Genomic DNA, 26,594 nt, shown 5'->3' with positions numbered 1-26,594 from the left:
CTTCTCCCAGGCGTCTGAACAGAGGGGAAGTGGGGAGCCCCCAGTCTGACTCAGGCCTCTCCCCCCGCCCCATGCATGGAGCCCTGTCCAGATGCCTGGCGTGACAAGGTTCTGGGTGGAGGAGGGACAATGGGGACATATCCCTAAGGCTAGATCCCTGAGCCTGGCAGACACAGAGGCTCTGAGTGGAAGAGGCTGTGTCCATGTGGGGATCTGGGCCCTGCTGAGCTGGGTCACTGATCCAAATGCATCATGCGTGTCCCGGAAAGCAGGAACAGGCGTCCCGCTGGGCAACCAGCCAGGGAGTCCACACCGTGTGGAAGGCCACCGGGAGTCATCACAAACAGGATGTAAACAAAGTGTGCTTCTGACCTCACATAACTGAGAACAACCCCCTCAGGTATGTAAAAAAATCATCCCCGTTTTACAGATGAGGACACAGAGAATCTAAGAAACGGCTGCCCACGAGGATGGTAAAAGAGGGAGCCAGGTTCTGGCATCAAGGCCCACACCCTGGCTCCTCAAGCAACACTGAAGCAGGCCTGGGGGCATCACAGTGCCCAGGGCCACCCGGCCTCCGGTGAACTAGACATGAGTCCACATCCTACCACTGCCACTTTAACCCTGAACCAGTCCATCCCCAAAGGCAGCAGCACCAAAACCAGAGACAGACTTCAGGGAGCCTACAGCACAGTGTGGGTTCACAAGAGAGCAGACCAGCAGGCCCTATAGTCAGGTTTGGGGCTGGGTGGGGTACCCTGTGGCTCAGCTGCCACCTCAGCACCACCTCCGGGTAGCCCAGTTCCCCTTGTCCTGGGGCCACACACCAGGCCCACCCACACTGGGACGTCAGGGAAGGGGACAAAGTCAAGACTGGAGCCACCCTCCAGGCCAGGTCCCTCACATCCGGAGATCTGGGCTGAGGACCTGCCCCTATAACTCTCTGAGGGATGGGTCTGCGAGCAGAGCAGGTGGGGGCACAGGGCACAGCTGGTCCAGGCCTGGGTCCGGGGGGAGTTCCGGCCCTGTCCTAGCACCAGCTCCCCAGCTGCCTCGCCCCTTTTCTTCTCCCTGGGGGGTGAGCTAACTGATCTCAGAGGGCCCTCCAGCCTCATCACTCTCCAGCCTCACCCTTGTGCTTTATACAACCACTTTTGTTCCATATCACACAGGTGATAACCACAAACAGTGTCACTGTCACTGTTAACCAACAGCCTGGTTACTGGAGGCAGACCTACCACCAGGCTCAGCGCTAAACGGTGTTGATGCCTCACAACTATTCAGGTGCAGGTGATTCAGGCGCATGGTCCCACCTCACAGGTGAGGCCAGTGAGGCCCAGAGAAGCACGGTCACTGCCCAAAATCACACAGCTGAGGAAGGAGAGCAGAGAAGCAGCTGGGCTGTAACAGGGGCCTTCCGATTCAGAGTCTAAGCTCTTACACTGCAGTGCTATGCAAAGACTAGAAAACCACCAGGGACCCCCAAATATGGCTTATTTGGCTCCAGAAGCAGGCCCAGGCCCCACTCCCACACCTCTGCTGGAACTTCATGCTGGGTGAAGGAGGAAAAAGGGAGACGCTCCCATCCATCCCGGCCCCTAACACCCTCCCACCAGACCTGCAAGCCTTTACTTTCGGACGCTAGATTCCTCTTCCTCTCCGTGTAGCTGTTTGGGGGTTCATCCCCCTTAAAGCTGGGCCATCCAATTCAGCAGCGACGCATGGCTGGCCCCAAACCGCCTTCATTACTACCCCTTCCTGTCATAACAACAATTAGAAGGTCACCCCATTTTCCAGAGGCGTGGAGCGGGGGCGGGACGGCTTCGGCGAACATCTTAGTGGAGAGAATCCATGTGGGTGGGGGATACTCACCTTTCCAGGGTGGCTCCGTGTTTCTTCATTCATGCCGGCCTTTAGTCCAGCTCCCACTTCCACCGCTGCGTTGCCTCGAAGCAGCAACTTCTGAGCTGTGCCTGGGATTCCACGTGCGCCTGGGTGCCTGGCGCTGCACTGCGCATGCGCGTCCAGGGTGCTCTTAAAGGGCCCACACACTTGCCAGGGGGGCTCCTATGCTGCCTGCTGGAAGGTGGAGTCCAAGCATGGGGGCAGGTGAGCCCAGTAGACCAGAGCTTTCTTGTTTAAATCACTACCATCACCAGCTCACCAGAGAGTGGCAGGGGGAAGGGACTAAGCAAGAAAACTAATCTCAGTCTCCTACAGACTCCATGTGTGACCCTGGGTGACTTGTGTGGTGACATCTCTGAGTCTCAACTCCAGTTCTCTGAGCCTCTGTTAAAGTGAGCCGTGGCATTTGAAGGACTGGGACAGCATCATGTGATGTGTGATCAGGATGACAGGGAAAAAAAGAAAGAAAAAAGGGGAGTTCCTGTCATGGCTCAGAGGTAATGAATCTGACTAGTATCCATGAGGACGCAGGTTTGATCCCTGGCTTCGCTCAGTGAGTTAAGGATCCTGTGTTGCTGTGGCTGTGGGGTAGATCAGCAGCTGTAGCTCCAATTCGACCCCTAGCTTGGGAAATTCCATATGCCGCAGGTGCAGCCCTAAAAAGACAGAAAAAAAAAAAAATGACAGGGCAAATTAGTCCTGTTAGTGGGGATCCCCTCCCACAGCAGTGGGGCTCAGGGGTTCCAGTCCTGAGGCTGCGTCCCCCACCCCCCAGTGTGTGGCCTTTGGCTAGTGACTGCCCCTCTTTAAGACACTTATTTCTCAACTGTAAAGTAAGACTAATATTACAAAGCATGTGTGGGGTTGAACACAAGAGATGGGTGGTCTAATCCACCAAGCAGCATGGAGCCCGTTCCATGTATTATTTCTGTCATTACCTACTCTGGCTGATTTTCACCTTGGAAAGTGGGTTTCTAGGTTAAAAGAGTTTGACACAGATGCCTTTCTCCCCCTCCCCACCTCTACCTTGGAGATGCACAGATCACGTTAGCAAATTAAAGGCTCTGAAAAGTCCTACAGGCAAGATACCCCTCCAGCTTTAACCCAGCATTTCCCTAACTTTTACTGGTCACCTAAGTTTTTGTTTCTGTTAGCATCCCAAGGGCTTCAGAAAATCCTGAGTCCTACCCCATGTGTTGCAGTTGGGGAAACTAAGTCCCTTCTCCTCAGGGGGCCTGTTTCCACAACTGCAACACAAAGGCTCCTAATGGGTTTGCAGCAGAGCAGGAACTGGAATCCAACCCTGACCTGGAGCTGTTGAGCCTCGTGTCCTAATTGGTCTTTGTCCCCCATGTTGAGCTAGGCCCCAAGGAGGGGGAAGACCCCCCCAGGGAGAGAGAGAAAGCCCATGTTTGAGCAGTACCCATGATACCTTTTTTTTTTTTTTTTTTTAATATTTTGTCTTTTCAGGGCCACATCCACAGCATATGGAAGTTCCCAGGCTAGGGGTCCAATTGGAGCTATAGACGCCGGCCTACGCCACAGCCACAGCAACTCGGGATCCAAGACACGTCTGCAACCTACACTGCAGCTCAAGGCAACGCCGGATCCTTAACCTGCTGAGCAAGGCCAGGGATTGAACCTACATCTTCATGGATAATAGTCGGGTTCATTAAGCACCGAGCCATAATGGAATTCAGTTTCCCCTATTTTGAAAATGAGCAAAGTGTGGTTCAGAGAAGGGAGGCAACTTGCTTGAGGACACACAGCCACTAGTCCTAGACTTTATAGAGGCAGATATGGGCCCCTTTTTCTCCTGGTGGGAAAGGTGGTTGTCCGATTTCCTGAGTCTTACAGCCTCAGGGCACACCTAATGGGAAGCTCATCCAAGTTTCCCACAGACCGCCTCCGTGGAGGTTCCTGGATGTGACTACAGCAGCCCCTGGTGGCCAGTCTCCAGGATCAGCTGCCCCACCCTGCAGAGGCCAAGGCGGATCTGGGAGATCCAGTGGGCGTATCCCTATCTGAGGGGGACTGAGATGGAGGGGGAGTCTCTGATGTCATTGAACACCTTGATGTGCCGAGAAGACTCTGAGCTGGGATATGGGGACCTGGGTTTTAGTCTCAGCTCCACACAACCTGTCCTGCCTGCACCTGGTAAAAGCCATCACGGCCTGTTGCTGTAGAGAAATAGAACGTGCCCCAGCTGTGGAAAGACTAAATTGCTAAATTAAAAAAAAAAAAAATCCTGCCCCCTCCCCCCAGCAGGGCTTTCCTCCTTAAAAGAGGATTCGAATTCTGACTCCATCACAATCCAGGCTGTATGTACTTAGGCAAAAGCGTTTACTTCATTGGGTCTCACTTTCTCCAGCTTTAAAATAGGCAGAAAAATTTGTTCTTCTATCTTCATGATTGTGGCAAAGTAATAGGAACCCCTACTCATGGTATAAATAAGGGGAAAAAATGGTAATTTCAAACAATCGTAAGATCTGTGGTAGGGTGGCTCCAGGGTTGGTGAATTCAGTTGCACATTGGTATCATCAAAGACTCATATTCTTTTCATCTTTCTGTTCCACCAAGCCCCTTCATGGTTGCAAAATGGCTGCTGCTATTCCAGGCATCACATCCAGGCCTGACAGTGCCCAGCAAAGAAGACACTGTTTCTTATATTTCTCTTATTTCCCAGAATTCCTCCTCCTTCAGCACACTTCCCCTTTTGTCTCATGGGCCAGAGTTGGTTTACGTGGTTATTCCTATATTGATACATAGATAGCGTCATGCTGGCTGCCCCAGGGAAGTCCATGACTGTAAAGCACAGTGGAGAACTCTAAACAAAACGAGGTGCCATGAATAAGGAAGAAGTCAAGACTTGCGGAGAGGCATCCACGCCAGTCCATGAGCGCCCACGCTTAGTTCTGAAATATGAATGCCAGACACTGAACACAGCGCCTAACACATGGCAGATACCGTATGTGTGCTCATCTGTTTCCTTCTGTTCATGTTTCTCTCCAAGAACCCCAGACTCCTGGCCTGGCCTCTCCTGATCCAGCCCCCCACCCTCCAGCCCTAGGGCTTGGGTCCCCACCTCCTTCTATCCTGTTGTCTGGTTCCATCACTACCACCCCCTTTTGTTTCTGTCTCAAAAGCTGGGGAAGAACCAGGATCTCCCCATTGTCCCTGATGATTTGGGATTCCTGAAAAATAAAAGATGGAAAGTGCCTGATTCTCATGCAAATGCTTTTGCCAAGGAGTCAAAAATTAATAACAGAGGACTGTGATGAACAGAGACCTGGAGTATTTAACCACCCCATCCAAACAACTGAAGCGATCAGAACGCACTGTTATCCAGGCTCGGTGCGGAGACTGACTGCCGACTACGACATGATTACATTCGGAAATGTCAGAAGCATGGGTACGCAGAGGCAGACGAACAGTATGGTTGAAAATGGCTTTTGATTAAAAAAAAAAAAATCCCCAGCATTCATCTAAAACAATAATAACAGCTAATAATAACAGGGCATGTAATAATGAACTATTCATAGGCATAAGAGGTAATTGTTCAATTAAGATCTGAGAGTTTCTGAGACTGTCTTTTCTGATGGGGTCCCATTGTTTTTGACTCTGGTAGCACTAATTATTTCCCAGTAGTGCTTTAAACTGGGGATGAAAAAAGCCCTGCTGTCAAATATGACATACAAGTGCTTTATCATTATTAAATACACACACACGCACATAATAAGAAATCCTTCTTGGAATAAAGTTAGGGGTATGTTCAAACTGACAGTCTCGGCGGCTCAGCAGAAGTGGCAGGTGACAGCCAGGGTCTTCACCCATAGCAGAAGTGATCTGGCCTCATCATCTCTCACCCCTCAGGGTCAGAGGGTTTTCTCTCCAAGATGGGGTCTGAGGGCAGAATACCTGGGTTCGAATCCTGCCCCCACCACTCACCAGCCAGATGCCCTGGGCAAGTTTCCCCTCTCTGAGTCTCAGTTTCCTCATCTATAACACGGAGTGCAGTGGACAGTCAGGTTTTTTGGCCTGACCGGGTTCTAGTTACTCTTTCTTCTACTGTCTATATCCAGTAGCTATTTGCCACAAAATTGATTACTGCACTTGAAAAAAAAAAAAAAAAAGGCAAAAACTCAATGCCATACCAAAAAAAAAAAAAAAAAAAAAAAAAAATAGCTCTGTTCCATGTCTCTCTCATCCTCCATCTGGCTTATCTGCTGACATCCCATTGGTTCAAACAAGTCACATGGCCAAGCCCAGGGGTGCAAGGCCATGCTTTGCCCACTGTGGGAAGACAGAGTTACAAAGGAATGGCTGAAGGGAAGAATCAGGGCCATTGACACAGTCTAGCACATTCCAGCTTTCCTCGGAACTTACCCTCTCCATCCTCAGTCCCTGTGGTCCAGGAGGAGCTAATGCCATCCCTGATTCTAGCTCTGCCTTTCAGAGATCTTGAGCCTCAGGTTTTTCTCCGTTCAAGAGAGATTCACGAGTGTTGGGAAGGTATTAAAACCCAGAAGCATCAAACTGAGACTATGTCATAATCAGGAGGGATGTTTTCCTCCAAGTGATTCTTTGTCCAGTGGGTCCCCTGAAGATATTCTGGCACACCACCAGTACATGCCCCATACTTTGAAGGACACTGGGAAAAGTCATCTTTAAGATCTTATACGAACAAACAAAATCTCAACAACTTGAAAATATTTTAAATTTCCCCTAAACAGTTCTTGAGTTATAGAAAATCGACACCCAAACCATCAAATATTTAGAAAATCACAGTTGAAAAAGTTCCTATATATTTACCTAAAAGTGTCCTCAGAGGAAATTATTCATTTATTATTATTTCATTATCTCAAAAAAATGAATTAAGCATTCACCTCAATAATTTATGGAGTGCCAGAATTCCCGTCATGGCTCAGCCGTTAACAAATTTGACTAGCATCCATAAGGATGCAGGTTCGATCCCTGGCCTCACTCAGTGGGTTAAAGATCTGGCATTGCTGTGGCTGTGGTGTAGGCCGGCAGTTGTAGCTCTGATTAGACCCCTAACCTGGGAACCTCCATATGCTACGGGTATGGCCTTAAAAGAAAAAAAAAAAAAAAAAGGAAAAAAAATTATGGAGTCCCTTTGAGTTGAGAAAGTTTTTATTTTGTGGGCCCACCCATCACAAATCCCCCTAGAGAAATGACCTCTTTATAGCCCCACAATGCCATTTTCTGTGACATTGTTGCACACCCCCCCACTGGAAAGACAAGGTGGATAGTGGGCATCCAGGAAAAAAAGCCTGTAGCCCATATTACTGGCTGGCTAGGCAATATTGGTTCCCCCCGCCCCCTTTCCCAAAGAACCCAGACCAAATTGGGGAAACTACCTTTCTCCCTGTTGTCCTCTGCTACTTTAGCACAACTGCTGCTTCCAGCCTGCTGGTTGGCTGAAGCAATGGCCACGTGACACAATTCTGGCCAATAATACAAGAGGGGAGGTTGGCTGGGGGATATCAGGAAGTTTTTCTCCCTCATAAAAAGATACACAGAAAGAACCATCTCTCCTTCCTCTGGGTGCTGCTGAATCTGGATGTAATACTTGAAACAGTGGCACCATCTTGTGTCCTTGATCCGTGTAAGGAAAAAGCCAGCACACCCGTGGGTGGTGCCTAGCACAGTTCCTGATAAATGCTTGAAGGTCTATATGAGCTGGCAGAACCCTTAATGAATCACAGAGGCTGAATTAACCAACCGTACTGCCCTCCCTAACTTGGGACTTCCTGCTGAGACAATAAACATTCTTTTCTTCAAGTCAGCCTGAGTTTTCTGTGACTTGCTGTCCTAAACATATAACTATAGGAACACCACAACCACAACCATCTCTTCTTTGAGAAGCCCAGGGAATCACTTGACAAATGCTGTGCCCCATTCTACAGATGAGCACACTGAGGCTCAGCATTTAGGACCTAGCCACCATTACCCAGAAAGCTTGGCTCAGCCAGAGAGGGCATCCCATCCCCCAGCCATGGGATTGGCTCAGACATGATATGTGACTCAGGTCCATCCAATCAGAAAGGCTCTTGGGACTCCCACTGAGAATGCTGGATGAGGACCCTCTGCGTGTGTTGAGTTGGAATGAGGAAGCATGGAGCCCTGGGAAAAGCTGGGTCATCCCTGGACCGAGAGGAGAGGCCATCAGTCCCTGGAAGGCACTTTCAGGTAGAGGGGGATGGAAAGAATGGGTCTGTGAGAAGGTTGGTGCCCCCCAACCATCCTTAGTGGTAACACAATTAGTCTCCCCTTCATTCTCAGAGAGCTAAATAGATTCCTATCCTTCAAGTAGTTGATGTACTTCTGACAGACGGGGACATGGAGACCCAAAGAAGTAAAGTGACCCAGTGGCAGAGCTTGGGTAGAGTACCAACCCAGATCCACAGACTTCATGCTCTGTGTTTCTCCCACTACAGCTGTCCTTGGTCTGATCCTCTGGGACCCAAGCTCTTCTCAACTGAAGCTTCAGAGGGGAGATAAGACCCAGTCTGAGCCAGAACCAAGGAGCTGGCAGCAGGTTCCTCTGCTCCAGGGTGGAGTAGCAGGATGGGGTGTTTCGGGGCTTCCTTCTCATGCACAGAGGCTTGGAGCTCCCCTGGGCGTGACAGGCAGTGGAGAGTGACTGTGGGGAGAACAGCTGCCCTCGTAAGGGAAGCAGCTCAGTCTTCAGCTCCAGCCCACGTTCACAGCCCCACCCACCCCAAGTCCAGCCCCCCAACCATCCCCCTCAACACCACCTTGGTCATTACTACTGCCCCTGCTCTCCTCCCTGTCCCCATCCTCCCACCTCTGAACACACACGCAGGAATTTCTTAGCTCTCCCATGCCCGTTACCACTCTTCCCACCATCATCCCCACCCTCATCCCCACCCTCATCCCCATCTCTACCATCTGTGAACATTTATTGAGCACCAACAATTCTACAGAACACACAGAAGGCACGGCCCACCTCAAGGGCACGACCCTTCGGCAAAGCCACCACACTTCAGCACGGGATGGCCTGTGCAGCCCAGGGTGCAGGGTGGGGCCAGGGGCTTAGTCGGCAGTGCACCCGGGACTGGGTCCAGAGGCCCCTGCCAGGCTCCAGCTTGGGGAAGGGGTCGTGACGCTTTCCTGAGAGCAGAGCAAATAAATAAATGGAGAGGCAGGGGTCTGAGCCCCTGCAGGCAGAGAGGCCCTGGGGTTGCTTACGTGACTCCATGGGAGTGAGACAGGTGGCCAGGAGCCCTGTGCCCAGGGTAGGGATGGGGCTGGAGGCCAGGGCCTGGGGACCAGAGGGTCCTGGGGCCTCCCCGGCATGTCTGCCTGGCCCTCACCTCTGGGGGTTGAAAGAGGGCACTGGGGGGACCCCCCAGGGGACACCCCTGAAATGCAGGCAGACTAGAAATGGGCAGTGGAGGAGACATGCTCTGCCTGCAGCCCTTACAGGGGGGCATCGTCAGTCCTCCACTTGGGGGGATAACTCTGCTGGTGGCCGTCGCAGCTGGGTTTCCCCATGTTATCCAGAGGCACCACCACCTCATCCGGGTTCGAGTTCTTGTTCAGCTCCACCACGCGGGGCACCACTGAGGACCAGCGATCTATGGTGAACACGGCGGAGGGAGGGGTGAGGGTGGGTGGAGAGTGCGCGTGCATGCAGTGAGCACCTTCTGTGCACCAGGCCCTCCCCAGTGTTTTAAAAGGGGAGGCTTATTATCCCTATGTTACAGAGGTGGAAACTGAGGCTCAGAGATGTCACAGAATCCACCCAGGAGCACACTGGAATAAATGGAAGAATCACTTCAATCCCCAGTCAGGAAGCCTCAGCACCTGTGTCCTCTCCACCGTGTCTCAGGTGCGAGGGGCCCCAGGCATTTGCAAGCAGCAGAGGAAGCTCAGCAGCCAGCCCATCAGACCCTCCCATTCTACTGATGTGAACACTGAGTCCCAGAAAGGGGACAGGACTGCTCAGAGCAAATTAGTGTCGAGAATGCCCAGGGCCCCCCCCCACTCTGTGCCCTGAGTCTCCCCCCACTTCTCCCTGACCACTCACCCCTCCGGAGGCGGCCCACGGTGTGTGAGAAGCCGTAATACTGGTAGCTCTCGTTCTTGCCTGGGTCCTCGTTAATGATGCCCAAGTTCTGGTTCCAGTGAGACCAGTTCACCTCGTCTACCCTGGTGGGGCCACAGCAGAGCGAGGGTCACAGGGCACCCCTGGGAGACTGCACCCCTTCCCCGCCCCCAGGCAGCTTCCCTGCTCTAGCCTCCCAGCACTCCCTCTTTTTTTTTTTTTTTGTCTTTTTGCCATTTCTTGGGCCACTCCCAAGGCATATGGAGGTTCCCAGGCTAGGGGTCTAATCGGAGCTGTAGCCACCGGCCTACACCAGAGCCACAGCAACGCGGGATCCACGCCGCATCTGCAACCTACACCACAGCTCATGGCAATGCTGGATCCTCAACCCACTGAGCAAGGCCAGGGATCGAACCCACAACTCCATGGTTCCTAGTCGGATTCGTTAACCACTGAGCCATGATGGGAACTCCGTCTTCTCCTTTTTTTGTTTTGGTAGACTATTTAGAACATAAACTTTGCCAAATTAAAGCATTTATAAGTATACAATTCAGTGGCATTAAACACATTCCAAAGGTTGTGCAACCATCACCACTTATCTTTTTTTTTTTGGCTGTGCCTATGGCATGTGAAAGTTCCCAGGCCAGGGATCGAGCTGCAGCAGTGACAACACTGGATCCTTAATCCACTGAGCCACCAGGGAACTCCCACCGCTATCTACTTCTGAAACATTTCATCACCCCAAACAGAAATTCCGTACCTATTAAGTCATAACTCCCCTTTCCTCTTCCCGCCAGCCCCTGGTAACCTCTGTTCTACTTCCTGCCTCTATAGATTGACCTATTCTGGACATTTCATGTAAGTAGACTCATTCAGTATGTGGCTTTGGGTCTGCCTGCTTTCATTTAGCATCAAGGTTTATCCACAATGTAACCTGGATCAGTACTGCCTTCCTTTTTTACGGCTGAATAATATTCTGTTGTGTGGACACATCATACTTTGTATGGATACACATCCATTCATCTGCGGATGGACGGACTCCTTGATACTCTCACTCTTATTATTGGTCACCCTCATAAATCATGTCCGAAAGTCAGGTTATAGCCTCTTGGTCCCCGATTGGCTTGATATTTTTTCTTTCTGAAATTATTTTTAGTTATTTTCACTCCATTTCCTTTTTTTTTTTTTTTTTTTTTTTTTTTGAGCAACTGCTATGGGTCAGGCCCCAATAAGGAAGCTCCCTTTTTACAGATGAGGAAACTGAGGCTTGTTAAACTCTTTGTCCAAAGTCACAAAGCTGATAAATCACAGAGTCAGGACTTGAACTTCAAATTCAAGTGGAATAGGATTGACTAGCTGGCCTGTGGGGTGGGGACTGTCATAGTAGAAACTGACTTTTTCTGACACCAAACGTGACGCTTATGCTCTGTGCTGGCAATCACGTTACATAGGATGAGTCCTCTTAAAAGAGTCAGCCTGGGGTTCCCCTAAGAAGCTGGCATTCCCATGCATCCGGGTAACATCCTCAGCTTCCCCCTGAAACCCACCCTTTTTTTCTTTTTTTGGCTGTCCCATGGCCTATGGAATTCCCAGGCCAGGAATCAGATCCGAGCCACAGTTGTGGCAACATGGGATCCTTTAACCCACTGCACCAGCAGGGGATGGAACCTGCATCCTAGCACTGCAGAGACGCTGCCAACCCCGTGGCACCACAGTGGGGACTCCCACCCCATTATTTCATCCATAGAGGGTAATGCCCTATGATGAGCACTGCCTCCGAGCCTCTGCCTCCTCCAGCAAGAGACAGAGGAGCAGTAACACTGGATGCACAGGGATGTCTGTCTCACTGTGTGTCAGGGGCTGGCCGAGGGAATGATGCCATCACTGTTCCCATTTCACAGATGAAGAAACCGAGGCTGAGAACTGAACTAACTTACCCTGGCTCAGCCAGAGGAACTGAGTTCTGGTCAGGCCCATCTGGGCCTCAGTGGCTCGGGAAGTTGCAATGGGTAGAACACATGAGGCGGCCCAATGGGCCCAATGGGCCCACCAGGCCCAGCTTTACCTGAAGCACCACCTGCGGTCTGGGGTGCCGTCCGAGCTCTTGCCCACTGTCACCATCTCGCCAGAGCGGAAGGCCTTCCTCAGGAACACAGGGAAGGAGCGCTCGATGTCCAGGATGGTGGTGGCCCACTGCGGGAGGGAGGCGGGCGGGCTGTGGGTGAGCGGCCCCCAGCCTCGCCTAACTGCTCTACTGGCAGAAATGACGCTATGGGCTGGAGTGGGCAGAGAACTAGGTTCCCAGCTCCCACAGCCCCTGGAAACAGGGTTATTGACTCAAACACCCACAGGGGAAGATGAGGGAAGCAGGGTCATCAGCAGCCAGGGCCCCAGGACACCTAGTGTCCACTTGGCACTGGGTATCACCGGGGGTAGGGGGGCTTGGGCAGACCAGGGAGTGCAGGCCCCTCACCCAGTGAAAAGTGGGGAGCCACCCCTCATCCACCTGAGCAGTGCCAGGCAGGAACATGGGCTTGCCCTGCCAGGCTTCCAACTTTCCAAGAAAGGCCAGAAGTCTGGATTTTTCTATTTACAATTTTTGGGAGTTCCCTTGTGGCACAGGGGGTTAAGGATCTGGCATGGTCACTGCAGCAGCTTGGGCCAATGCTGTGGCATGGATTCGATCCCTGGCCCAGGAATTCCCACATGCCAAGGGTGTGGCCAAAATAACTAAATTTATACTTTTTTGCATTAATTATTTTAAAATATGGTGGAGTTCCCATTGTGGCACAGCAGAAACAAATCCAACTAGGAACCATAAGGCTGCAGGTTCAATCCCTGGACCTGCTCAGTGGGTTAAGGATCCGGCATTGCCATGAGCTGTGGTGTAGGATGCAGATAGGGATTGGATCCCATGTTGCTATGGCTGTGGTATAGGCTACAGCTCCGATTTGGGAAACTCCATATGCTGCAGGTGCAGCCCTAAAAAGCAAAAAATAAATAAATAAATAAAAATTTAAAAATAAAAATATGCTGATGCAGAAAAAAATCTTTGCTGGTCAAATCTAGTCCACAGGCTGCCAGTTTGCATCTTAAGAGTTACACCCAGCGGGGAAACTGAGGCCTTGGAAATTAAGGGGCATGGATAAAGGTTTAAGAGCAAGTCAGATGGCTCCCTGAGACCCAGACCTGGGAAGAAGACTGTGGAGGGTTTTTCCCTCATTGTACATCTCCTGGAAATGCACCAAGTCATGGTAAATGTGGGTGCTGCCTTATGGAGACATCATTTACTGGGAACCCCAGTTCTTGCACTGCATGTGGCCAGGTGGGCTGTGCACCTCCCCTCAAGCCCCTGCTCTCTAGGATTGGGCAGGAACCGGTGGGAAGCAAAGGCAGCAGCTGCCCAGTGCCCGTGAGCCCTGCTTCAACATCATCCACATCTGCTTCCAGGGGAGTTAGAGCCTGGAAGTTACGCCTGGGCTGTAAAAGCCCCTTGGATGAGAATGCTGACGCTTCCCGCTCTGGGGTGGCCTGTATCCATGCCGGTCTTGTCTCTTGGGCCAGGGTGGGGCATGAAAGCTGCCCCCTGGGCTCAGTGCAGGACCCCCACTGAAATGCGATGCTCTGAGCATTTCCGGTGCTGACAGAGCTCACTCAGTGGAGCTGGATGAAGCTGACTGTATTCTGAGAACTGGACCACAAGGGAATCCTAAGCCCACAGCTGGTGGTCAGGCAAGAAACCACCTGGAAATGCGCTAGGTGGTTCTGCGAAACAGACTGCAGCCTTTTGTGCCCATTTTACAGACAGGGAAGTGGAGGCAGAAGGAGATGGTTTGGCTCATTGGAAGGCCAAGGGGGTACCGTGGGTCAGGTTGCCCCACCTTAGAAGGACAAGAATGAGTGGCTGGCGGGCCAGGGATGGGGGTGCCGGGGCCTCACCTGCAGCTTCCAGATGTGCTTGCTCTCCTTGGAGACCTGGCCCACCGTCTCCCCCATGAGGGCGATGAGCATGTTGAGGAGTAGCACGAACGTGAGGATGATGTATGTGACGAGCAGGATAATGAAGACCACGGGGTACTTGGTGCTGCTCAGCATCTCCAGGTCGCCCATGCCGATGGTCAGCTTGAAGAGGTCCAGGAGGAAGGTGCTGAAGGTCTCGCTGTCGCGGCACGAGGGGTACGTGGGCACTGTGCAGTTGGTGTGGTCCTCACTGCACACCTTCATGTTGGCACATGGGTTCAGGAGGGAGACCAGGGCTGTGGGAGGGAGAGCGGTGACGGCCCCCGAGGGTGAGGACGCCGGCTGAGAAGTGGGAGGACTGTTCCCATTTGCTGGAAGGGAGCGCTAAGGCCCGGCAAGGGGAGAGCACTGGCCCAAGCTTACCCAGCAAGGAAGCCAAGCCAGTGGTTGAACCCAGGTTCCCCTGCAGCCAAAGCCTTCACTCTTTCCATAAGCTCTTGCTAACAAGGAAGAAGGTCCTAGGACCTAGTGTGGTGATTCTCAACCAGGGGTAATTTTTTTTTTTTTTTTTTTTAGGGCTGCACCTGCAGCATATGAAAGTTCCCAGGCTAGGGGTCAAGTCGGAACTACAGTCTACACCACAGCCACAGCAATGTCAGATTCAAGCCACATCTGCGACCTACACCACAGCTCACAGCAACGCCAGATCCTTAACCCACTGAGCGAGGCCAGGGATCAAACTTGCATCCTCATGGATACTAGTCAGGTTCATAACCGCTGAGCTGCAGCAGGAACTCCCAACCAGAGGTAATTTTCCCCCAGGCACCTTTGGCAGGTCTAGAGACATTTTTGGTTGTCATAGGTGGAAGGGGGTACTACTGGCCCCCTCTAGTGGGTAAATACCAAGGGATGCTGCTAGACATCCCACCACTCACAGGACCGTCCCTTCCATAGAGAATTATCTGACTCCAAATGTTCACAGTGCCAAGCCTCTTGTTCTTAGAAGTCTTGGGAGCCTGGAATGCCAGCATTGGGGGCAGACTCTCTTGAGTGCTCCTATTTCCCAACCAGCACCAGCTCAGAGAGGAAGGGTGGAAGGTGAAATTAGGTATTTGTCTTGCCTGCCCCAGAAGCTGTGCTCCCTAAGGCCTCACCCCCTCCAGACATCTCAAACTGATCATGGTGCTCATCCCTGCCCACTAAGCCTAGACAAAGCCTCAGAGTCCTTCTCAACACTGTTTAGCATCAACAACTGCTCCAAAATCATCCAGGTCAGGGAGCATGAGGGGGACGGAGTCCCTTCAGTCAGTGGAATGTACAGTGTCATGGTGCCTTCAGCCTGGGATTATAGTAAGCAGGTTCCAATCCATATACTAATGCTATTCAATTATATAGTGGCTGCTGAAACATGTTGAGAAGGATTTTTTTTTTCTGGCTGCACCCATGGCATGCAGAAGTTCCCAGGCCAGGAATAAAACCCAAGCCACAGCAGTGACCCAAACCACAGCAACAACAATGCCAGTTCCTTAATGAAATAGGCCACCAGGGAGCTCCCTGAATTCCAAGACCTTGTCTAACTTATCAGAAAAACACATCTGTAATCCATTAGCAATGTCTGTCAAGGGCACAAGAGTGGGAAACAGTAGCACATGTGCCATGTTTGGGATATGTCAGCATCAGAATAGGGATCTGTTTGAGAACTATGTCTAGATACTCATGTTGCAACAGAACAAAGGGTGGGGGAAAAAATGTATACATGTAAGGATAACTTGATCCCCTTGCTGTACAGTGAGAAAATAAAAGAGAAAAAAAAGAGAGAATAGGGATCTGGTGTTCCCTAGCAGAAGCCCTTGGACAAAGCTGACTACTAAGTTGCTACTTTCACCTAACCTTCTGCTTCAGTTTCTATATTTAGGACTGCAGTAAGGCCAGACTTGACCCTACTCCCAAACCACTGCACTAGGGCGAGTCCTTTCGAGGCCTACTCCTTGGAGGGGCAGTTAGACCATGTCCCTCTCTCCCCAGCTAAGCTAAGGCCACAGTTCTTCTCCAAAATAATCCACACAGAGCCTTGGCATTATCAGGGTCAAAATATCACCACCATCAGACTCCTGCTGCCAGTGCTGATTCCCAGACCAACCTCCTCAGATGTGACTGCAGCCTGGTGAAGCCTGGGTTGGCCACTCCCTTTTGGATACTGGTCACTGGATGGCAGATCACCAGGCCAGCCCAACCCCTTGATTAATTTCCCCATCCCTAATCTTTCCCCAATGACCTGTGTCACTAAGGTCCCAAGGCATCGTGACATCAAGGAAGGAGCCAGTGCTGAGCAGCCCAGGCTGCTCGATTAATGATTAAAATGTGCCCTCCCTCATATCCACACCCCTTCAATGTGGCTTTGTAGCTCCTTCCACCAAGAGGATAGAGTCTATTTCCCCATGCTTTGAATCAAGGCGGGCCTTGAAACTTGCTTTGGCCAAGAGGGTGAGCCAGAAGCGATGCCGGGCCAGGCAGAGACCTTGAACACTTCTGCTCACATTCTGGGAACCTCAGACCACCACTGACCAAGTTCCAGCTAGCTGGCTGGAAATGAGTGACCCTGGGGAAGATAGTAAAGTCAACCCAACAGAGGCCACCCTAGCTACACTAGTCAGCTGGTAGCCAACCTGCCAGCGGAGCACAGACACGGGAGCCCATCAGGATTAGCCAAATATGGAGTTCCCTGGTAGGCTAATGGTTAAGGATCTAGCATTGCCATTGCTGTGGCTCAGTTTGATCCCTGGCCTGGGAACTTCTGCATGCTGCAGGAACAGCCCCTCCAAAAAAAGATTAGCCAAATCTGGCCCGGGTGACCACAAGCACCCAGCTGACCCACAGCTTTGAGAGTAATGATAAATGGTTGTTTTAAGCCACTAAGTTTTGGGTGCTCCTTTTGCAACCATAGCTAATATGCCAGTTTTATCACATCCATGCTTTTGCATTTGGACAAGTTATTTAACCTTTCTTTTTCTTTTCATTTTTGGCTGCCCTGTGGCCTATGGAGTTCCTGAACCAGCGGTCAGATCTAAGCCGCCATTGCAACCTACACTGCAGCTGCAGCAATGCCAGATCCTTTAACCCTCTGTGCCATGCAGGGGATCAAACCTGCAACCTGGCAACACCAGTCCTGTTGCACCACAGCAGGAATTCACATTTAACCTTCCTAAAGCTCAGTTTCCTTATCTGTAAAAGGTGGTAATAAAGACACTTACCTTACAGACTTACTGGGGGAATTGAATGAAGCAGGGACGGGCACCCAGTGAGGAGTCTACAAACACACGCTTTATGGTGGCTGATCCAGCCCTGGTACCGCCCCTGCCAGGCTCACCCAGGCACCCAGAGCTCACCTGAAGCGTAGCCGATCATGAAGAGCAAGTAGACCAGCAGGAAACGGAAAAGATCTTTGAAGAGGATCTAAAGGCCCCGGCGGGGATACGGAGGCAAAGATGAGACATGTGGTTTCTCACTTGCCCCACTCCTCATCTCAAGTCTTCCCTCCAGATCCACTTTGTTCCCCCTACCCACACCCCGCCGATGTCCAGGCCCTGCCTGCGGCCACCACGGTGCCCCCATGTCCTCAGGGCCCTGGCACTGTCTGCATATGTGTGTCCAGTGGGTGCCCTGCTCCTTACCTTCTGGATCATGATGCTATAGGTCCCTGTCAGCTTCAGCCCACGGGTGAAGTACAGGGCATTCATCCAGCCCAGGACCAAGGCAAAGACCATGACGGCCAGGTAGGCCTCAATCCCCGCCAGGTAGAGGCCCGCGGAGACAATCACCAGCACAGAGTAGATGAAGCTACAGGGCAGTGGAGACCGCCAGAGGGGAAAGGGGACAATGAGGTCCTGGAGGGGGAGGCATGCCCTTGAGCCCTCTAGGTACCAGGACATCCCGATGACCCGCAGCAGAGAAACCACATGGATTCACCGGGTTCTCCAGCATTCTGTTAACCAGAACACCCAATTAATTGGCAGCTGATGTGTGTGTAATGGCCCTGAGGCCCTCCCAGATCCCAAAGTGATGTGATTCAGAATTGCTAGAGAAAGATTCAGTGGGATTCAGTGGAGATTTTGTGGCTAAGGGAATTTCATTGTTCTCTAAGGATACGGGAAAAGATATAACACACATGCAGCAACTCATCCTGTGCCCTAGGCAGACATCATTAATCAATCCCAGCACTCGCTCCCATTAAACACAGACACAGCCTCAAGATTCTTAACATGGGCACTCCTGGCAGACATTAGCAATGAATCACAAGCAAAGGAGGTTAGATTATTTTTATCTGTGGTGTGCATGGTGATAACTCTCTAGCAACCAGAATCTTGCTTTACCCAGTAGATCCTTTTGCTTGATAGTGACCTTGTCTTGACTTTGGGCTGCAGATGTTCAGGCTGGGTGAATTCACTCCAGCAGAGCCACTCCCACCACCACCAAACCTGAGCAGTGTCCCTGCCCAAGCCCACCTTCCTCACCCAGAAGCCACCAGTCTGGGGACCTCTACTCACTAGAGTAACTGGAAGGAGCCATCAATGAAGAGAGAATTCACTCCAGGGCATTTCTTCATGAACAAGTCTTTGATCTGGAGGCGGGGGCATGAGAGAGATGGAGCCAGCAGGAGTGCCAAGGGGAGGAGAGAGGAGCTAAAAGAGGTGGAGGAAGAGAAGGAGGGGGGCGGGCAGGTGTGTAGGGTGGGGGGCCAAGCACTCACGTTGGTGAAAAAGAACAGGACCCCAGTGAAGAGTGTGATGATCTCACCGGCCAGCCTCAGGTAGTCCACCGTGGTGTGGTAAGGGTATGGTGGCTGGGGGACAGGGGGCGTGCGAGTCCTCACCCAGCCCTTCTAACACCTGGCCCCAGGTCCAGATGTTCCCCAAGACCCCAACCATCTGGGTCCTATGGCACCTCTTCCCTCATTCTCTTCCCCTGGATGTACAGAGCACCCACCATCCTGTTCCTAAGCCCTCTCCAGTCCCTCCCACAGGGGACCCAGCTACACCCCAGCTCCTGCCTGGTGCATGGTCACTCACCGTGCCCTCCAGAGGCTGGTAGTAAGCGGTGAGGGTAAAGATGACCATGGCACACAGATAGGAGACCACATTGATGTAGAAGGAAACTGCCCCGAACTTGCGCCACTTGTCCCGCAGCAGTTCATTGATGGGTTCCACGGCCAGCATCTCGTGGCGGTTCTGTGGGAGGCGGGGTGGTCGGGGGCCAGTCAGGCTGGTTCGGGGCCAAACAGTCTGAGTCCAGCATGCCTTCCCCACCGTCTGCTCTGAGAGCATTCTTCCTCCTAACCATTCTTCAGTGATACTCAAACTTCTGGGCCTTTGAGGCTCTGCCCAATTCCGCCCCAACTTGCCTTTCCAGACTCTTCTAGAGTCATAGGACTCAGGGCTCGAAAGCGCCTAAAAGAAATCTCTTCTTGTGGTTTCCCCAAACTCCAATCTGTGGACGGAGCTGAGCTGCTGGCAGCAAAATCAGCTATGCAGCTTGTTAAAAATATAAGTCCCTGGGCTCTGACCTCAGAAATTCTGATTCAGGGGAGGGAGAGGGATGGACTGGGAGTCTGGGGTTAATAGATGCAAACTACTGAATTTGGAGTGGATAAGCCATGAAATCCTGCTTTACAGCATGGGGAACTATATCTAGTCACTTGTGATGGAACATGATGGAGGATAATGTGAGAAAAAGAATGTATATATGTGTGTGTGTGTCACTTTGCTGTACAGTAAGAATTGACAGAACACTGTAAACCAACTAAAATGGAAAAAATAAAAATCATTAATAAAAAATAAAAAGAAATTATAATTCAGGAAGTGGGGTTGGGACATTTAGCCTAAAGATGATAAATATGTGACCCACTACAATTTTTCAATTCTGAACCCAGGGCAGACATCAGTAATTGAGTCCTGCACAATAATCCTCTGGATAGCTCCCTGGGCAGACACTACCAATCAATCAGAGTTTGCAGCAGAGATGCCAAACCTCCCATCATCTCTAAGGTAAATCAAGTTGGTCACTAATTTCAAAGATGAAGGAAGTAAGATCCAGCAAGGGAAGGCATCTGTCCACCCTCACAGAGCCGGGGCTGGAAGTGAAACCTTTTGCACCCAGGCCCCAGCACTTTCTGCTCCATTTGTACAGTGTCCTGTCCCTTTAACAACTTGATTTTCTTTATCATCAAGGATTTGTGCAATTACATAGCCACAAAGTTGCCAGTGCAGTGTTATTCCTGATAGTTAGATGCGGAAACAAACCCAAATGACCAAGAATAGAGGAATGGTTGATAGGAATGAGGTCCATTTCCACGCAGCAATGATACTGCAGAGGAATATTTAATGGTGCAGAACGAGGTTCATAAAATACTGCTAAGTGAAAAAAAAGAGCTTTCAAAAACTTCATATAATGAATACTAATGATAATAGCTGACACATAATGTTTACCCAGTGCCAGGCTCTTCTAAGACAAATTTATCTGGGCTTCCTAGCAAGCCAGTGGGGTATGCTCTATCCTTATCCTCATGTTACAAAAGAGGAAGCTGGGACTCAGAGAGGTTGGGCACCTTGTCCTGAGTCACACAGCATGTAAGTTACAGAGCCAATATCCTGATCCAGTCCTGCCTGCCCCTGAAGCCTGACCCTTACAATGCTCCCACTTCCCCCCAAGTTCCAGAGGCTGTTCTAGGCACTAGATGGAACCCTTCTCTTGCACTCAGTTTGGGGACCCACTGCTGCCACTGCTGTGGGCCCCTCCTCCCCTGGGCCATGTCCCCTGCCCTAGTGCCCACCTCGATCTTGCTGTTGTACACCAGGATCTCCAGCACGGAGGCCTCTTCCCCACACGTGTCCAGGGAGGAGAGGTCATAGAGCGAGGAATACACAGGCCCATAGGCCCAGTCCTTGAACTTGCGGGACAGATGCCTGGTGTCCTCATCTGTCACCTCCCGACGGATGATGTGCTGAAAGATCTGCATGGGAGAAGGGAGGGTTAAGGGGTCCTGGGGGGCACTGCTGCTTAGCCACTCACATCAGAGGGACCCCATCACACAGTGCCTCCCCAGAGAACAGGATGGAGGGGAGGGCAAATATTTACTGAGCACCTGCTGCATGCCGGACCCTTTCCTCACGTCACCTCGTTTCATTCTTGTGCTTACCATATTGGTTGACAGATGAGCCAACAGGCTCAGAGAAAAGAAGGATGTCCCCTGAGGCCACGCAGTTAGCGGAAGCCAGACTCAGCCCAGGTCAGTCTTAAAAATCTGAGTTGTGGAGTTCCCACTGTGGTGCAGTGGAAATGAATCCAACTAGGAACGATGAGGTTGTGGGTTTGATCCCTGGCCTCGCTCAGTGGGTTAAGTATCTGGAGTTGCCAAGAGCTGTAGGTGGGGGTGCAGACGTGGTGGTGTAGGTTGCAGACGTGGCTTGGACCCCACGTTGCAGACGTGGCTGTGGTGTAGGCCAGCAGCTGTAGCTCTGATTAGACCCTTAGCCTAGGAACCTCCATATGCCACAAGTGCAGCCCTAAAAAGCAAAAAAAAAAAAAAAAAAAAAAAAAAAAGATCTGAGTTGTAATGAGTATCCTCTTTATGTGACAAAAACAGAATTAATCAACTTTATTGATCAGTTAAATCTCTAGTAATAATTATCCTATTCGGCCTTTCCTATTACAACTCCTACTGTCTCTGGCTTACACATAGGGAAACTGAGAAACAGAGAAGGGTGAGAGTCACCTAGGGCCACAGGGTTCCACAGGACAAAGGCAGAATTTAAACCCAGGCCTTGGGAGTTCCCTGGTAGCTCAGTAGGTTAAGGATCCAGCACTGTCACTGCAGTGGCTCAGGACTCCGCTTTGGTACAGGCTCGATCTCTGGCCCAGGAAATTTTACATGACGAGGATGCAGCAAAAAACAAAAACAAAAACAAAAAACAGCCATTTTCCAGGACTCTGGTATAACTGCAATTTCAGTAACTTTTGCTATACTTTTAATAGAGGAATAAGAATCCCCACCATTTATTGAGAACTTATTACCCATCTCAGGATTTTCTTAACAGCTTTAAGTGGATCACCTCATTGAGCTGTCAGAACACGATAGCACAGGGCTGCTGTATTATCCCCATTTTACAGACAAGGAAGCTGAGGCGCAAAGAAGTAAGATGCCTGAGGTCACAGGCTGGGAAGTAGCCAAGCCCGGCCTTGGACACAGGTGCTTCTGACTACAGAGAACCCCAGCTTTGGTTCTCAGTCAGGGGATGGTGACCCCCAGGGGACAATTTGGCAATGTCCAGAGACATTTGGGGTTGTCACGATTGGTAGAGGGGGCACTACCGGCATCTAGCAGGTCAAGGCCAGGGATGTAGTTAAACATCCCACAATGGCACAGATCAGCCCCAGCCCCCAAATCCTCCAGCCCCCAAAGTCAGTAATACCCAGGCTGAGAAATCCTGCTTTAGGCCAGAGAGGGCAGGAACTGGCACACAGCCACTCAGCAGGTCAGGGGCTGAGCCAGGACCCCAACCATGGAGGGAGGGGGGACTGCAGGGCTGGAGCTCTGGGACTCAGTTCTCTATCGGTGGCTTGCCCTGGCTGGTTGGAGCAGGCAGTGAGCATCTGGTGGGGTGGGGTGAGGAGAGAGGCTCTGGGTTGAAAGTGAATAGAGCTTGGCTAGACAATAGGGAGCCATAGCAGGTTTCTGAGCTGTGACAGCCACACACCAGGGTTGGCAGGATGGGAGGTGGGTGTGCATATTAATAAGAATGTGTTTGTGTGTGTAGAGGAGTAAGAATGGGTGCCACCCAGCCCTGCCCTCACCCCAATCTTGCCCGTCTTGGCAGCCATCATGAGGGGCGAGAGGCCGTCGTTGTTGAGCACGGCTTCCAGGTTGCTGTCAGGGAAGAGGCGGGCACACTTGAGCAGCAGCAGGTCGTACATCTTGGTGACAAACTTGGTGTTCTCACGGGTGTTGTCAGCGATGGCCACCAGCGCATGCAGCACCGTGTTGCCACGGGAGTCCTGGCGCCGCATGTCCGCCTTCTTGTGCGGGTTCTCCGTCAGGTAATTGACGATGTGGGGCTGGTTGGTGCAGGCAGCCAGCGATAGGGGCAGCTCTCCTGCAGCCAGGGGTGGATGCGGGAAGGTCAGTGACAAGGGCCTGGAGTGGGGAGCTCTGCCTGTGGACACTCGGGGGCAGATGCCCAGATGAAGGACATGGCACCCACGGTCAAAGTGGATGTGCCCTGGCTGACAGCTTCTGTCTGGGGTGATGCTCCGGAGAGACGGGGGAAGCTACTGGGGGGTGGCCATGCAACTTGAAGCCTGTGAGGGATTCCTTGAGGGACTTTGTCCGTGAACCCCAAGTAACATGAGCTTTTTTTTTTTTTTTTGTCTTTTTAGGGCTACACCCGTGGCATACAGGAGTTCCCAGGCTAGGGGTCAAATTGGAGCTGCAGCTGCCAGCCTATACCACAGCCACAGCAACATGGGATCCGAGCCATGTCTACACCACAGCTCACGGCTAAGCCAGATCCTTAACATACTGAGTGGGGCCAAACTTGCATCCTCATGGATATTAGTCGGGTTCTTAACCTACTGAGCTAAAACGGGAACTCCAAATAAGATGTGCCTTTAAGCAGTAGTGAAATTTAAAATCTTTCACGGGTCCAACTGGCACATGGTGGTGATGGCCCTGCCATCTGACCCTCAGTCCCAGCTTAAGTTGGACTGAAGGTACACCCCATTGCAACCCTCTGATCCCATCACTTCCCCATTGTACAGATGGGGAAATTGAGGCTCAGGAAAGTGAGGTGACACTCTACCCCTCAAAGGCAAGGCTGCTATGACCAAGACAAGCAAGGTGGCCGCCTGTGCACCAGGCACTGTCCAGGCCCACAGCCAGCGCAGACTTGGGTGTTTGGGGAGGGGCTGGGGCTGTAGCCACCACCATGTCACCCCCAGCTTCTCCCACATGTGCCCAGCCCCCACTAGGCCCCTCCTCACCGAAATAGAAATAGCCTCCTTCATCCTTGGGCTGGAAGAAGCGCCCCCGGGCCTGAGCGTGGACGTCAGCACCTTGGGCCACCAGGAGCTCCACATAGTGTTTGCAGCGGCGCTCGATGGCAATGTGCAGGGCGGTCTGGCCTTGGAGGGAGTGGGGGACAGTCATCGGGGGCACAGACCTCACCAGGCATGGGGGGCACTGGGGTACAGAAGGTAGAAATCCACCCCAGAGCAGCAAAGGGACCTTCAGACATTCCTGGATGTGGAGTTTCTGAGGCCTGAAGTCCCAGACCTGCTGCATCATGCAATCAGATGGGATCTTAGGCTCAAAGGGAGATCCGACTTCTAGAATCCCAAGTGTGGGACTTGTCTGACCATAAGCGGCTTTCATCCTAGAGGTGACAACGGCATCATGGTCTCACAACACTGGGTACCCAGGACATAAAATTCACAGCCTTTGAATCTGCACATCCAGGAATCTGAAAGGTCAAGTTGGATTCATAGATCTCAGAATTTAGACCCAGGGAGCTGGGACTGGTGACACTTCTGCCTTTTAGAGCTGTTGACTCACAGAACTATTACCTTAGAGCCTCAGAGTATCCAGAACCAGAGCATCTGGGGCCCACATTCCCAGGTTCATGGCCCATTTGATGCTCATTGCATCTAGGGCCCTTGGGACCTTGGATTCTGAAACTCAGAATATCAAAGAAGTTCTTGTTCTTTCGTCTGTTAATTCATTCAACACTTGCTTCCTGGGGACATGCTGGCCCTTGGGGCCTCATCTGAAGCTCCTAGGCTTGGGGATCAGATGAGTGAGGCTGGTGCCCCCACTCCTGCCTGGCTCAGGGCCCCACCTCGGTAGTAGATGTCCCGGAAGGGTGAGTTGATGAATTCTCGCATGTTGCCTGTACGCTCGGCAATGTCCAGAAGCACCGGGATCGTGTCGTTGCGGCCATTGCTCAGGTTCAGCAGGGCCTTGGGCAGACAGGTCTTCCCTGTGGACGGCTCTGGGGGGAGAGATGTACAGGTGGCCCAAACTGCTGTGCAGCAGGGGACAGGGCACTGGGCAGGAAGCCAGAGGCCTTGGCCGTATCACTCCTCCTCTTTGAGCCTGTTCCCTACCTGCCCTGCATGATACTGAGAAGGTCAAATAAACTCAGAAGAGCATAAGTTCCTTCCAGCCTATAGATTGGTATTTATCAAAGCATATCTGGGGGGAAATATTAAAAGTCAAATAAAAGAGTTAATAGATGCAAACTATTGCATTTGGAGTGGGTAAGTGATGAGATCCTGCTGTATAACACAGGGAACTATATCCAGTCACTTATGATGGAATATGATGGAGGATCCTATGAGAAAAAGAATGTATATATATATGTGTGTGTGTGTGTGACTGGGTGACTATGCTGTGCAGTAGAAATGGACAGAACACCATAAACCGACCATAATGGAAAAAATAAAAATCATTTAAAAATTTTAAAAAAGGAGTTCCCATTACGGCTCAGCAGAAATGAATCTGACTAGGAACCATGAGGTTGAGGGTTCAATACCTGGCCTCACTCAGTGGGTTAAGGATCCTGCGTTGCTGTGAGCTGTGGTGTAGGTCACAGACATGGCTCAGATCTGGCATTGCTGTGGCTCTGGCAAGTAGGCCAGTAGCTACAGCTCCAACTTTACCCCTAGCCTGGGAACCTCTATACGCCACGGGTGCGGCCCTAAATATGTGTATATAACATTTTAAAAAAAGAAACCTCAAAAAAAAATCGAATAAAAGGGGAAATGCTGGGTTAAGCCAAACCCACTGCATTTCTTCCCTACAGGACTTCTCAGAGCCTTTAATCTGCTAATGCTGACAGTGAACCTCTAAAAGCAGACCCAGGGTGGCCTTTGCCAGCCAGTTGGAACATAGATCCTTTTCCCAAGAAGTGGTTACACTAGCGCCCCTAGAGGGGAGCAGAGGGAATGCAGAGTTCCCCAAAGTGCAGGCCATGAGCCACAGTGGATATGAAATTACCCTAGGATGTGAAATTACCTTCGAGTACTTTGGGGTTTCTGCAGATGCAGCAATAATAACAATAAAGGCTCGAGTGTGCAAGGTTTCATCCCCTTGTCAAAGCCCTGCTGTGAAGTCAGTCTCCGTTTGATACTAATGGTCCCTTAACATCTCCCACTAACGCTTGCTAATGTTTCTTTGCAATTTTCTTTCCCTTGTATTAATTTTTATGGTGACATGAATTGATTTATATCTTAAAAAGCGAGTCAATAAAAAGAGAACTCCCCAGTGAAGCAGACGCAGGACCAAAAGGCCGGATGCAGGAATGCGATCAGGAGCAGGATGGGGGATGGGAGAGGCAGGTGTGGGCTGAGGTGCCTGCCCTGGAGCCAAGACCCCTGGGGTTTGAATGGGGCTTTGTTCCGGGTTTCTGTATGACCTTTTCTCTGCTTTCTGTCTGGCTAAATTGAGGCTACAAAGGGAAATTGATGAGCTAGTAGATATTTGTTGATGAGCCCGGCAGCTAAGAGACCTGGATAAATAATACTGCTGCGGTTATTATTCCACGAGTGGTGACTTAAAGGTCTCCCTAGATATTTAGAATCACTG

General features: G+C 51.2%; 1 protein-coding gene across 3 annotated transcripts in view; it reads right to left on the bottom strand.

Annotated features, from left to right (window-relative positions):
- The window catches only part of TRPV4 (transient receptor potential cation channel subfamily V member 4), a 43,764-nt gene continuing 24,211 nt past the window's right edge, over positions 7,042-26,594 (bottom strand). Inside the window, exons 4-16 of one of the 3 annotated variants that reach the window (XM_013982949.2) lie at positions 24,847-24,999; positions 23,993-24,133; positions 22,808-23,106; positions 20,787-20,966; positions 19,027-19,185; positions 18,708-18,800; positions 18,505-18,578; positions 17,632-17,797; positions 17,347-17,413; positions 13,940-14,256; positions 12,066-12,193; positions 9,983-10,104; positions 7,042-9,530 (exon numbers count right to left, since the gene is read on the bottom strand). In XM_013982949.2, the coding sequence (XP_013838403.1) occupies positions 9,373-9,530; positions 9,983-10,104; positions 12,066-12,193; positions 13,940-14,256; positions 17,347-17,413; positions 17,632-17,797; positions 18,505-18,578; positions 18,708-18,800; positions 19,027-19,185; positions 20,787-20,966; positions 22,808-23,106; positions 23,993-24,133; positions 24,847-24,999 (2,057 nt within the window). In that variant the 3' untranslated portion in view covers positions 7,042-9,372. 3 annotated transcript variants of the gene reach the window in all.

The sequence above is a fragment of the Sus scrofa genome, chromosome 14 (genome assembly GCF_000003025.6).
Source record: "Sus scrofa isolate TJ Tabasco breed Duroc chromosome 14, Sscrofa11.1, whole genome shotgun sequence".
Lineage (NCBI taxonomy): Eukaryota > Metazoa > Chordata > Mammalia > Artiodactyla > Suidae > Sus > Sus scrofa.
Note: the sequence above shows the minus strand (reverse complement) of the source record. Positions and strands in the feature narration are given on the sequence as shown.